The 12,122-nt window shown below is 53.8% G+C and overlaps 1 protein-coding gene across 1 annotated transcript; it reads left to right on the top strand.

The window, feature by feature from the left end:
* Positions 1-3,376: 3,376 nt before the first annotated feature.
* TSGA10IP (testis specific 10 interacting protein) lies at positions 3,377-11,672 on the top strand (the record flags this gene model as incomplete). The annotated part of the gene is made up of 8 exons (XM_079709570.1): positions 3,377-3,523; positions 4,402-4,535; positions 4,637-5,334; positions 5,504-5,651; positions 7,804-7,974; positions 10,498-10,597; positions 10,798-10,922; positions 11,549-11,672. The coding sequence occupies 8 exons, from the start codon at positions 3,377-3,379 to the stop codon at positions 11,670-11,672; spliced, it is 1,647 nt and encodes a 548-aa protein (XP_079565696.1).
* Between the last annotated feature and the right edge of the window lie 450 nt (positions 11,673-12,122).

The raw sequence follows: 12,122 nt of genomic DNA, 5'->3' as shown, positions 1-12,122 counted from the left end.
CACAGATCCATTCATATTTAAGTGAGATGGGAATGAAGAGCAAAGATAAAGGAGAAAAAATGCTAAACCAAAACAAGAGACTGACCTTGTATCCATTGGTGATTCTCATACACTGTGAAATAAGGAACATAATCAACTCAGCACCCTGTGCCCGAGGACCAGAAGAGAAATGTGCAAAGGACGCGAACAGGGAATTCACAGAGGAAGCACAAATGGCCCATAAAGACAGGAAAATATACGAATCTCACAGATAATGAAGGGAATGCAAGTTATAGCAACGAGTTCGTATTTTTTCACCTATGAGATTAACAAAGATTTTTTTTTTAATATGGAATGCTTCACAAATTTCCATGTCATCCTTGTACAGGGTCCATGCTGATCTTCTCTGTGTCGTTCCAATTTTAGTATATGTGCTGCTGAAGTGAGCACAACAAAGATTTCTTTAAATTATACTATGTTTTCCTGGTGAGGGTGTAAACACAGTGGATTGAAATCTATATTGATTGAGCATTTGGGGACAGTGATTAAGCGTTATCAAAATTAAATTGTTGACAGCCAGCAAGTTTGCTTAAAGGAACTTATCTTGCAGAAATACCTCATGTGCAAAGGCGCATTTCCAAGGATGTCACTGCTGCAATGTCTGTCCCAGGGAAGCTAGCAGAAGCTGTGTGCGTGTCTGACAGGAGGAGATGAGTTTAGTATATCATGTCAGACATATGGTGACAACCAGTGTGAAGGCTGAGGTAGCTCTGCATGTACTGACATGGAAAGATAAGCATAATATACTATTAAGCAAAAAATGTATGATGTCACTTTTGTTGAGAAATTACACACACACACATGCAAAATCACAAGACATTAAAAAGGTCCACGGTTTCAGGTCTGTTTTGGCATCGAAGGCCAAGCATAAGTCAATAGTTCAAGGGCTCCCGTGTTCCAAAGCAGGTGCTTGTGGTGGGACCTGCAGGTAGATGGGGCCATGGTAAGAACTTCGGCTTTAACTCCTCAAGAGATGGGATCTCGGGAATTCCTTGGCAGTCCAGTGGTTGGGAGTCCGCGTTTTCACTGCAGGGGGCCTGGGGTCCATCCCTGGTTGACCTAAGATCCCGCAAGACGCGCGGCGCAGCCAAAAAGAGAGGGGGTAGGAATCCATTGGAGGGTTTTAAACAAAGGCAGGACAGGCTCCGGTCTTAACAGGATCACTCTGGCTGCTGAGTAGAGAACAGACTTGGGGCAAGAGCAGAAGCTGGGCGCGGGGGCTACTGCAGTGATCCGGATGAGAAGGGGTGGGGGCTTGGGGGAGCGTGCTAATGGTGGTGGAGAGGAGAAGTGGCTGGATTCTGCGTGTATTCTGAAGGCGGCAGCAGCAGGGTTTGCTAGTGCTTGGGGTGTGGAGTGTGAAGGAAAGAGAGGAGTCCACAATGATGCCAGAATTTTGGCGTGAGCAGCAGGCAGGATGGATGTGGCCTTGACTGAGATGGGGCAGATAGAAAGTCTGAATTTCAACATGTCAAATTAACTAATATGCTTATTCATCATCCAAGTGGAGCTGTCGAATGGGCCGTTAGATGTGAGTCTGGACTTTGCGGGAGAGGTCAGTGCTGAGATATGTAAACTCGGGCAGACCTGGAAGGTGATAGATGGCTTTTAAGGCTATCAGACTGGAGGAGCTCACTTGAGGAGTGAGTGTGGCTGGAAAGGTCTGTAGACACCTCGTGAAAATATTGACCTGAGGAACCCAGACCTGTCCTCTGCCAAGGAAGGAAGTAGCCCTGAGTTTGTCCAAAAAATCAATTCGGTGGGGGTCTGGAGGGGACTCGCTCTCTGAAAATGGAGCAGCCCACACACTTGCCCTCCACCTGGGGTCCCACGGGTGACATTCAGCAGAGGAGGTGGATGGGCGGGGCTGGCAGCCCACCAGAAAGAGCAGAGTTGACCTATTTTGAATGGAAAAGATCTTCCCCTGGAGCGTTATTTAGGTTGTTCAGTGAAATGTGCTCATTGCAGAGGTGCTACTGGAATGGAGTCTGCAAGCAGACAGGGGTCCACAGAAACAAGGCTCTGAGCAAAACATGCCCGTAGGGCATCTGCTGGGGTTTACTTCCACGAGCAGTCTCACCAGGGCCGCACTGTTGGCTGATTAATAACAACTCTTACCTGGCAGTTGTGACGAGCTGTGGAAATGTTCCATGATGCATGTGTGTATATATTAACTGATTTAATCCTTGCCACAGCCCTAGAAAGTAGACACTATTATAACCAGCCCCACGTTGCCCATGAGGGAACAGAGAAGGTACGTGACACGTGGAGGGGCTGGGATCTCAACCCCCGTCCTTCCTCTGTTTTTTTTGGTTTTTTGTTTTTTGGCCATGTCCTGCAGCTTGCGGGATCTTAGTTCCCCCAGCAGGGATCAAACACGCGCCCCTGCGGTGGAAGCGCGGCGTCCTAACCACTGGACCGCGGGGAAGTCCCTTTCCTCTGTACTCCTGACCATCGTACTCTGCTGCCTGCCAACAGTCAGCAGTCATTTTTAGCAGTTTTAACCAACATTTACCAAGTGTGTTGCCTTTGTGATTTCATTGAATCCTTGCAACAAACCTACGGGATGGGCCTCTGATTCCAGTTTGGCAGAGAGGAGAAGTGACTTGCCCAAGGTCACAGAGCCGGTGAGAGGCTAAGCCACGCTACTCCGTCTCCAGGGCCTCAGCTCGGCACCATGTTCCTGTACTGCTGGTCCTAGTGGTCAGCTCCGGGCATCTCATGGGGATTTACCATGTCAAGGCTTTTTGGTGATGCTTAGAAGTTTGGAATAAGAGCTGCGTGTTCTCTCTCCAGAGCCTCCTCAGTGCTCTGGTTTGCCTGCTGCCTTGTTCCTGGATGTGGTATTCAACTTCCTGGCCTTTCCTGTCCTGTCAGGGCCTGGGAGGGTAAGTGGTTTGAACAAGATCTTGTTGTGAGGGTCCAGTTTGCCCCTTACGTGGCCTTAGCAGGGGCTGAGGGGCAGCAAGGAGACAGGCAGAGGGAGAGGGACACGGCAGGCGCCATCTGCCATCTTCATAGGGTGTGAGGACCCTTTGAGATGGAGAGTCCTGAGACCCCGTTGATAGATAGATGGTGAAACACAGGCTGAGCAAGGGCAGGGGATTTGCAGAGTCCGGAGCAGAGGCAGGCCTTGGCTCTGGATCTCGGGACTCCCAGGCCTGGATTCTTTCTCAGCATCCTGCCCAACTCTCCCCTCCGGAAGGAAGTGGGCCTTATATATACCCTTCCTGGCCTGCTTTTGCCAGAGCCCTTGAGACTGGCTGAGGACTGGTTGCCATAGAGATGGTGGAACAGGCAGTTCCAAGGTTGGCAGATGTGGGGCGGGGCGGGGCGGATGGGACAAGACACCAATATGCTAAACGCCCACCAACAGTTGGTCAGGACCGCCTCGGGGAGACCAGGGCAAGACACACCACAGCAGGCTCCAGGGACGGCCACACGTCTGCTCAAGCTTCTCTCAAGCATCCCCCAAGCTGAGCAGGTGAGGGGGGCCCCTTGGGGGGAGAGCCAACTGCCCAGAGGCAGGTTGGCTCTCTGGGGTGGGGAGGCCAGGGCTGAGGGAAGTCCTTGAGAAGCCACGAGACTGGAGCTGAGGCCCAGGTGAGAGTCAGGGAGGCCCCAGGCGGGCAGGGACTACAGGGAGGCCTGCAGGATGTGGGGTGAAGACAAGGATGATGCCCAGGGATGACTCCCAGGCTTCTGATGGAGCAACTTCAGCAACACTGTGGGAGGATCAGGATTTCGGGAAAGACAATGAGTTTTTCCCACTTCGGCTTAGTAAGTCCAGGGCCCTGTGGGGCATTCAGAAGAGCTATCCAGAGCCCAGAGGCAGTACAGTGCAACGGTGACAAATCTGGGCTCTGGGGACAGACTCAACACATTCAGGTCCTGGCTCCACTTACCGGCTGTGTGATCTTAGTCAAGTGATTTCACCTCTCTGAACCCCAGTGTTCTCATCTGCATGACAGGGGTGATAGCGAATATCTACCTCATAGGATCCTTGGGAAGGTTAAACGAGTTAATACTTGAAAGTCCTGAGCACCCAGTAGGTGCTCAGTAAATAGCAGTGGTTGCTATTTTAATATTAATAATTCAGGTCACAATCAGTCAGTTTCAGTGGTAACAAGGGCCCAGAGGGGCCAGCCTGACAGAAAAGGAGGGTCCTGGGACTTCCCTGGCGGTCCAGTGGTTAAGACTCCGAGCTTCCACTGCATGGGGTGTGGGTTCGATCCCTGGTCAGGGAACTAAGATCCCACATGCCGTGTGGCACAGCCATAAAACAAACAAACAAACAAAAGAACAGGAGGGTCCCCTGGGGGAGCTGCTCAGAGCTGGGCCTCCTCTCCTGCCTTTGCCCAGGGGAGTCTTGGGAGCAGTGATGGTGTAATTCAGGGCCAGCAGCAGAGGTCTCAGAGCGCAGGGCAGACGACAAAGAAGGACCGGAGGCTCAGGGGCCGGAACAAGAAAGGGCAAGGCTCTGCTGAGGCTGAGGAGTAAGCATCTGTGGAGAGGCCGGGGGGGTGCTGGGTGCTAGGCCCCACTGGGGGCCGGTGCACAGACCCTGACCCCTGACCCCTGCCCTCTCCCTCCTCAGTCTGGTCCCCTCTCCTCCTCGGAAACCCTCCTTCCCCTTCCAGTGGGCCTGGGAGAGCTTCACCACAGATGGCCGGGCTCCGCTTCAGCCGGGCTCCACCTCGGCCCCTGGCCACCAAGCCCTGCCCTTGCCCCCAGCGGTCCATCGGCACAAGTCCAGGCGCAAGTCCACGGCCAACATCCCGGAGGCCCATGGCTTCTGCTGGAAGACAGAGGCACCAGATCTGGAGAGGAGAGAGCAGCTCCGGGCCTGTAGCTGCATCCCCATCCCTCCTGGCAAAGCGGGGAGCCAAGAGCCCGAGCTGCCTGGGAAGAGCTCAGGATCGGGGTCAGAGGCCGAGGAGGCCGAGCCAGAAGGCCTGGGCCCTGAGGAGGCCGAGAGGGCTCTGAGCCCTGGGGAACCGCCCCAGCTCCCCAGGAGGAGGTCGATCTTGGAGGAGGAGCCATTTGCAGAGGCCATAGACGAGGCTGAGGAGGGGGAGCACAGGGTCCCCCAGAGAAGGAGGGCTAGTTCTCGAAGAAAGGGGCGGAATTCTGGTGAGGAGGCCTGGGACGAGAGTGAATTGCAGAGCCAGGGGAGCGGCTCTGGCTCCAACAACCTCCGAGGACCACAGAGGAGGAGGCCAAGGGCCAGGGAGCTGGAGGGGCCGTGGAACCTGGAGAAGCTGCAGAGGCAGCTGCAGCAGGACTTGGACTGTGGTGAGTGTAGGGCTCAAGGCCCTGGTTCCCCCACGAAGCCGCACAGTGCGGAGAGGGGCTGGAGCCAGCCACCTGGCTGGGCTGGGCTGGGCTGCGCTCCAGGTGCGGGGAGGGATTGCCCAAGGGGCCAGGAGAGATGGCAGTGCCTGATTTGTCCCTCTGTGGGCAGGTCCCGAAAAGCTGCCCTGGAAGCCATCGCGGGCTGCTGTTCAGCCCTCCCGCTGGAGCAGGAAGGCCCATGCCTTGGGAGCTGATGAGACTTTCCTGTTTGCAAACTTCCCTAACCGCACCTTCCACAAACGACAGGAGGCCACCAGGTGAGGTGGAGAAGAAGAAGGGTGGGAGTGAAGCACAGGGACTAGAGAAGGAGCTAGTTCTTCAGGAGACAGTCATTCATCCTCTCATTCATTCCTTCATTTATCCATTCACCAGTCTTTCTGATCATCCAATCATCTGTCCATCCATCCACCATCCACCATCCATCCATCCATCCATCCACCATCCATGCATACATCTGTCTGCTTGGCCAACTGTTTATTGACACAAACCAGTTTTCATTCACTTCCCATCTTCTATCCATTCATTAATTTATTAGCTAAGTGATTAATGCAACATATATCAGGTATCTGCTCATGGGTCCTCAGGATATAAAGGTAAAAAGACTTGGTTTCAGCCCTAAGAAGTTCAAGGTTGGCTGGAAAAGGAGACAGATGGGCAAAACAGCGACAATGGCAGAAGAGTTAGATCGTTACTATACTTAGGGCTTGAACGAGAGACAGTGGGAGCAGAGGGGAGACAGATGGGGGCTGTTGACAGTGTCTAGGTGAGGGTTGATGAGGGCTTGGATCAGGTGGCCATGTGAGTAAAGAGAGGGGGATTTATTTAAAAGATATTTGAAAAAAAATTAATTAATTAATAAAAAAAAAGATATTTGGAGGCTGGCTCAGTGGGCCTCGGTGACAAGTTAGAAGTGGTAGGTGAGAATCCCTTCAGCATCCTCATAGCACCCTTCAAGTCTTATCCTGTTATCCTTCCTTGAGATCTTTCCACGCTTCCCAGTGCCCTTAGGACAAAGCCCAGATTCCTTGGTAAGGTGTTGGGCTGTCTGTCCATCCCTTTGTACAGATTGAGGGCTCCTCCACGGAAGGTGCCAGCTCTTTTTTAAAAAATATTTATTTTATTTATTTATTATTTTTTGGCTGCATTGGGTCTTAGTTGCAGCACGTGGGATCTTTTATTGTGGCGCGCGGGCTGCTCTCTAGTTGTGGAGTGCGGGTTTTCTCTCTCTAGTTGTGGCGTGCTGGCTCCAGAGCGTGTGGGCTCTGTAGTTTGTGGCACACAGGCTCTCTATTTGAGGCGCCTGGGCTCAGTAGTTGTGGCGCGCGGGCTTAGTTTCCCCACAGCATGTGGGATCTTAGTTCCCCAACCAGGGATCTAACCCACGTCCCCTGCATTGGAAGGCAGATTCTTTATCACTGGACCACCAGGGAAGTCCTGGTGCCAGATCTTTTTGATCACGGCCCCCGTCTGGCACCTTAAAAGGACCTGGCACATAGTTGGTGCTCAATAAACATGTGCTGAGTGTATGTCTGCATCTACCCCTCTATTTGTCTATCTGTCCGTCTTTCTATCTGACCATGATTCAGTTGTGCATGAACTCATCAATACTGAGTTTCTGTCTGTGTTAGGCACTGTGCTAGGTGCTGGGGATACACTGGTGGTGAAGAGGACAAAGAGTCCTGCTCTCATGAGGCTCACATTCTACTTGGGAAGGAGGATAATTGATAAAGAAATGAACACAATGTATAGCTAGAGATAGAAAGTCCCTGGGAGGTAGATGGGGTGCTGAGGTCTCATTTTCTCTGAGCTTTGACCAGAGGAACTGACCATCAGATCTGGGGGAAGAATGTTCCAGGTGGATCTAGGTGCCGTCTATTCAACCGTCCACACCATCCATCCATCCTTTCATCCTTTCATACACCCACTGATCACCATTTGTTTCTTTTTCCCAACCATTCATCCGTCTGTCCCTCAAACCCGTAGGCATTACCCTAGCTCCTACCAGATATAGGGGTCAGAGAGAAAAAAAGATCTGGGCCCTCCCCTCAAGGAGAGCTGCTTTGCAAGGGGAAGTTGGCAATACAGGTGAGGTCATGGGTGTGTGTGCTGAGCTCCACAAGGCTAAGGACTGTCAGAGTTGGGGTACACCCCTGGCTGGAGTAGGCAGGAGGCTTCCAGGAAGAGTAGGGAAAGGCCTGGAGCTAGGCTCGAGGGCTGAGCCCCCAGAGTCAGCCTGCATCCTGTCCAACTTCCACAACAAACCCCATTCCCCAGGCCCCTGGATCTCTGGGCTGCAACAGTCCCTCCCTCCAGGCCCCCATACGCCCCTACCTGCCCCTGGCCCTCCATGAGGCTCCTGGTTCCCTGCAGACTTCTCCCACCCCTCTTCCTTTCCTCTCCCCACCCAAGAAACCGGCTGCGGGCCTGGGAGCAGCAGCAGCAGGAGAAGCAGCAGCAGGCCGAGCTGCGGCGGGCCCGGGAGCAGCAGCTACAGCAGCGGGTGGCTCACTGCCTGGCAGCCTACGTACCCAGAGGGAGCCGGGGGCCGGGGGCTGCCCAGCGCAAGCTGGAGGAGCTAAGGTAGGGAGCCCGGGGCTGCGCGGGGCCTGGAGGGGAGAGAGCAGGGAGGCGCTGCTGGGTGTCAGACCAAAGGACCAAGGGGAACCTGCCCTCACCTTCCCACGGGCTGAGCTTCCAGGGCCATCCTCCCCGCCAGGTGGGAAGGTCGGGCCGCTTTACAGATGAAGACACTGAGGCCTGGGAGGAGAAGGGGCTGGGCCAGGGTCACCTTGTTAATAATAACAATTCCTGCAGCTGTCGAAGGCTGAAGTTTAAAATGTTCTACTTGCATTATCACACTTTCAAATCTTGTTTTCTGATTTCAAATGCCAGGCATGCTTACTATAAAAATTCAAATATTACAGAAATAGTTCATGGAGAATGTGAATAGTGCCTGTGACCCGGCTCCTGGAAACAGCCAGTGTTCGTGGTCAGGGGAAGAGTCATCTGTTTCATTTTCTTCCTATATTTTGATCATAAAAAAGCAAATTCATATTTAAAAGCAAATCTTTTTTAGACTCATAAGAGGCGAGTGAAGTAGGTATCATCAGCACTCCCATAATTTTACAGATGAGGAAAGTCAGGCTTCAAGAGCTTAAATAATTTGTCAAAGGTCACAACAGAGTGGCAAAGCTGGGATTCCAACCCGGGCAGCCATTCATCTGCCCTGCTGTGCTGCCTCGGAGGGTTCAAATGCCCAATCTTCAGATAAAGTGCACCAGGATCTTCCCCCCAAAGCCCAAGCTAGGGAAAGAGATAACTCAAATAAATATGATCACCAATGCCATTGACACTGAGGACCTACGGGGTGCAGCTGGCACGAAGGAAGCCCTTTCATCCAGGGAGAAGCGCTAGGTCGAGGTGAGTTGGATGCTGCTGAGAGACCACAGGGCTCCTGCCCTGTGATGGGGCCACTGAGGGCTCAGGGGGGCTCTGATCACCTACTCTTTGAGGCTCAGCCTTATCACCCCCAATTTTACAGATGAGGAAACCAAGACTCGAGAGGCCGCGTGTATTTTAAAGGAATCCTTGGCCAGTGATCGGGGAGATGCCTTCTCCCTGCCGACCCTCAAGTTCATTGTTTTCTCACAAGGCAGGAAGCAGAAGGCTCAGACTCCAGTGGCAGATGTCAGTGAGAGGAGTGTTCCAAACGCACTCCTTTCATTTTCGACTTGGGAGAGGATATTTCCCACGGGGTGTCTCAGCGCTTCCAGCCCGTGAACTTTGCTCTGAGCTTCACGGGAGACTCTGCCCTTCCCAGGAGGGTGGGCACAAAAGATATCGCCCTGTGGTAGGGAAGCTCCATACCTTACTTTTATTCTGAGACAGGGCTGACATCCACTGACATCACTTCCTTTCTCGCTTAGAGCTCCAAGACATGGGCTTCCTCTCAATTCTAACAGAAATAGCATCAAGAACCAAGCAGGAAAAATGTACACAAGCTCACGGGCAAGACAGAGACTGAATGCAGCTCATGCTTCCCCCACTCCCCACTCCTTGTAACTGCTGTAAAATCCCCTCTTGAACAGTGAAGACTTCTCTTTGCAGTGACTTCTGTTCCGGGCCATGGTTTTCAAGTCCATCTTTTTCTCGAATGGAGGAAGTTTCCTTCCCTGGCACATAGCCAAGGGGCCTGGCCCAGCAAGCCAGCGTTTTCCACAGGGCTCAGCACACTTGCCAGAAGTCCCAGCATGAGTTTTGGAGTCTTGTGCGCCTCTCCCCTCCCATCCTGTCTGTGGGTGCTGCCACCACACCCTTCGGCCTCTCTCGTGTGCTCCGCAGAGGATGTCTGGTCCCCTGTGTGGTGTAGCCAGAGAGCCCCTCACTGCCATGATGCATGGCTTGCAGAGCAGACAGATTTCCAACAAGTGCACAGACTGGGTTTTTATAAATGGGATTGTGCTTCTCCAGTGGAACCTAGATCATGCTGGGATGTGTCCTTTCATTTGCAATATACTTCTTTAGTTTCTCTGTCCCATTTTCTAAACTATCGGCTTGTAAGAACCACAGAGAGTGCTGGCAAGCTTGTCCCATTCGGGCTATAGCACAGAGAAGAAAACTGAACCCAGAGCCCAGACTGGGGTTTTGTCCAAAGCCACAGCCAACAGTCACAGCGTCTCCTCACAGGCACGGTGTGAGAGGGTGCAGGGGTGGATGCAGAGAGGGGAGGGCTGTGCAAGCACATGTCCAGTTGCTAAGAAGTCAGTGCTGGCCCCTCTCCCTTGGGGATGGCTGGGAGGAGGGGCAAGCCTGGCACCGCCTGCAGACCTGGGTTCAGCGCTCAGTCCCTCACTTCCCAGCTGTGCAACCTTGGACAAGTCCCTTGACCCTCCCGAGCCTCAGGCGTGTCATGGGTAAAATGGGACAGATGATTCCTGCCCCACTGACCTCAGGAGAAATCCAGGGCAAGGATGGAAATTAAATGGTTTTGTAAAGCTAAAGGCAGGAGGACAGAAACAGAAAGTTCTTAATGAGGACAGTGGGCTCAGGAGTGGGGATGGCTCATGTCCACGGTTAGCTGCCCAGAGGCCCGTCTCCCCGCAGGCGCCAGGAGCGACAGCGCTTTGCTGAGTACCAGGCAGAGTTGCGAGCTATCCAGCATCGGGTGCAGGCCCGGCCCTACCTGTTCCAGCAGGCCATGCAGGTGAGGCTAGCACCTGGGCAAGCATGTGGCTCCCCGAGAACAGAGCTTCCCACTGGCCGAGTGGATAGGGAGATGAGGTGGGAGTGGGCCCCCTTAGTTGGGACCCCTGGGTGGAAGCCCTGGGACCCCCTCGGTAAGCAGAGCCTCACCGTGTCCTCAGCAGCCCAGGTGAGGGAGGAACCCCGCTTCTCTCTCCTCAGGCCAATGCCCGGCTCACTGTGACCCGGCGCTTCTCCCAGGTGCTGTCGGCACTGGGACTGGACGAGGAGCAGCTGCTGGCTGAGGCAGGAAAGGGGGATATGGAGGGCACCCCCAGGAAACCCAGGTGAGGCCCAGCTGTGGGGAGAAAGGGCATGGTCACCAGCACTCTGCCCTGCAGGGCCTCATCCAGCTGTCACCCTGCCCTGGGGAAAGGCCGAGGGGACTCCTTGGGCAGCCACATGGATCCACCATGAATTCAGTCCTGCCCCGTCCACCCCCTGGCCTGGAGGACTCTGTCTAGCTTTCACAGTCAGCAGGGCCTTCCCCAGGCGCTGTCCTCCATGTCACTCAAGGAATGCGGGGCCAGGGTTATTTCCCCCACTTCCAATGAGGAAACTAAGGACCCCAGGGGTAGGGTCTTGTCCAAGGACACAGGAATGAATAAGCAGCAGAGCCTGTCTGGGAACCTGCAACCACCTGAGCGGCCACACATCAAGCCCCCACTGTGGGCTGGTGCCACGCTGGTCACTCCACATACCCTTATGCTTTAGAACAACTTGGTGCAGAGCAGGGGTTATGAGGCTTGAGGAGGGGAAGTCACTTGCTCAGGGTCACACAGCATAGGAGCCAGATTTGAATCCACAACATCGGTGGTAATGGCCTTTCCCCTTCTACAGCCCAGGTCTCCTTGGTTATGGGGGTGGGGAGCTGCACAGCCCAATGGCCTCTATCTGTGTCTTCATCTTTAAGGAGCCACAGGTCAGTGGGAGTGAGAATGGAGCACTCTTCTCAGAGTCCCCCAAAGAAAGAACCCACTGGCAGCCAGCCTGACAAGCGCTCCGCCCCAAGCCCAGACCGAGAGTCCAGTCCCTGAGATACAAATTAAATGCTTTGTGGAAAATACAGTGTGGGATTTCTGGTGGTAGTGGAAAGAGGCTGCAGGTTGGGAGTAGGTGGTGGCAGGTGGGTATGCAGCGCTCTTGGCTTGTCCCCAGGACAAGGAACTCTGGCTGTTCTGGCTGCCCCCTCCCAGCACACACGGCTCTGCCTCTGCCCTGGGAACTGAGTGGGGCATCTCCAAGAGCGAGAGCTGCAACTCCTAAAAATGCTGGGTGCTGGAATTCAAGAGTGGATAGGACGGAATGGCATCCGCCTTCGGGAACTCCCAGTCCTGTGGGGGAGGGGGGCGGACCTTTAAAGGGGCGCACGATCACACCGTAACAGACGGGCCGCCAGAACGAGCAACTGTGAGGCGGGGGTGTCAGGAGGGATTGTGTGGTCTGAGGTTTTACATTTAAGTAACTTCAGGTTAGAGCCCCTCTCC

The sequence above is a fragment of the Hyperoodon ampullatus genome (genome assembly GCF_949752795.1).
Source record: "Hyperoodon ampullatus genome assembly, chromosome: 7".
NCBI classification, from domain to species: domain Eukaryota; kingdom Metazoa; phylum Chordata; class Mammalia; order Artiodactyla; family Ziphiidae; genus Hyperoodon; species Hyperoodon ampullatus.
This window is presented reverse-complemented; position numbering and strand designations above follow the sequence as displayed.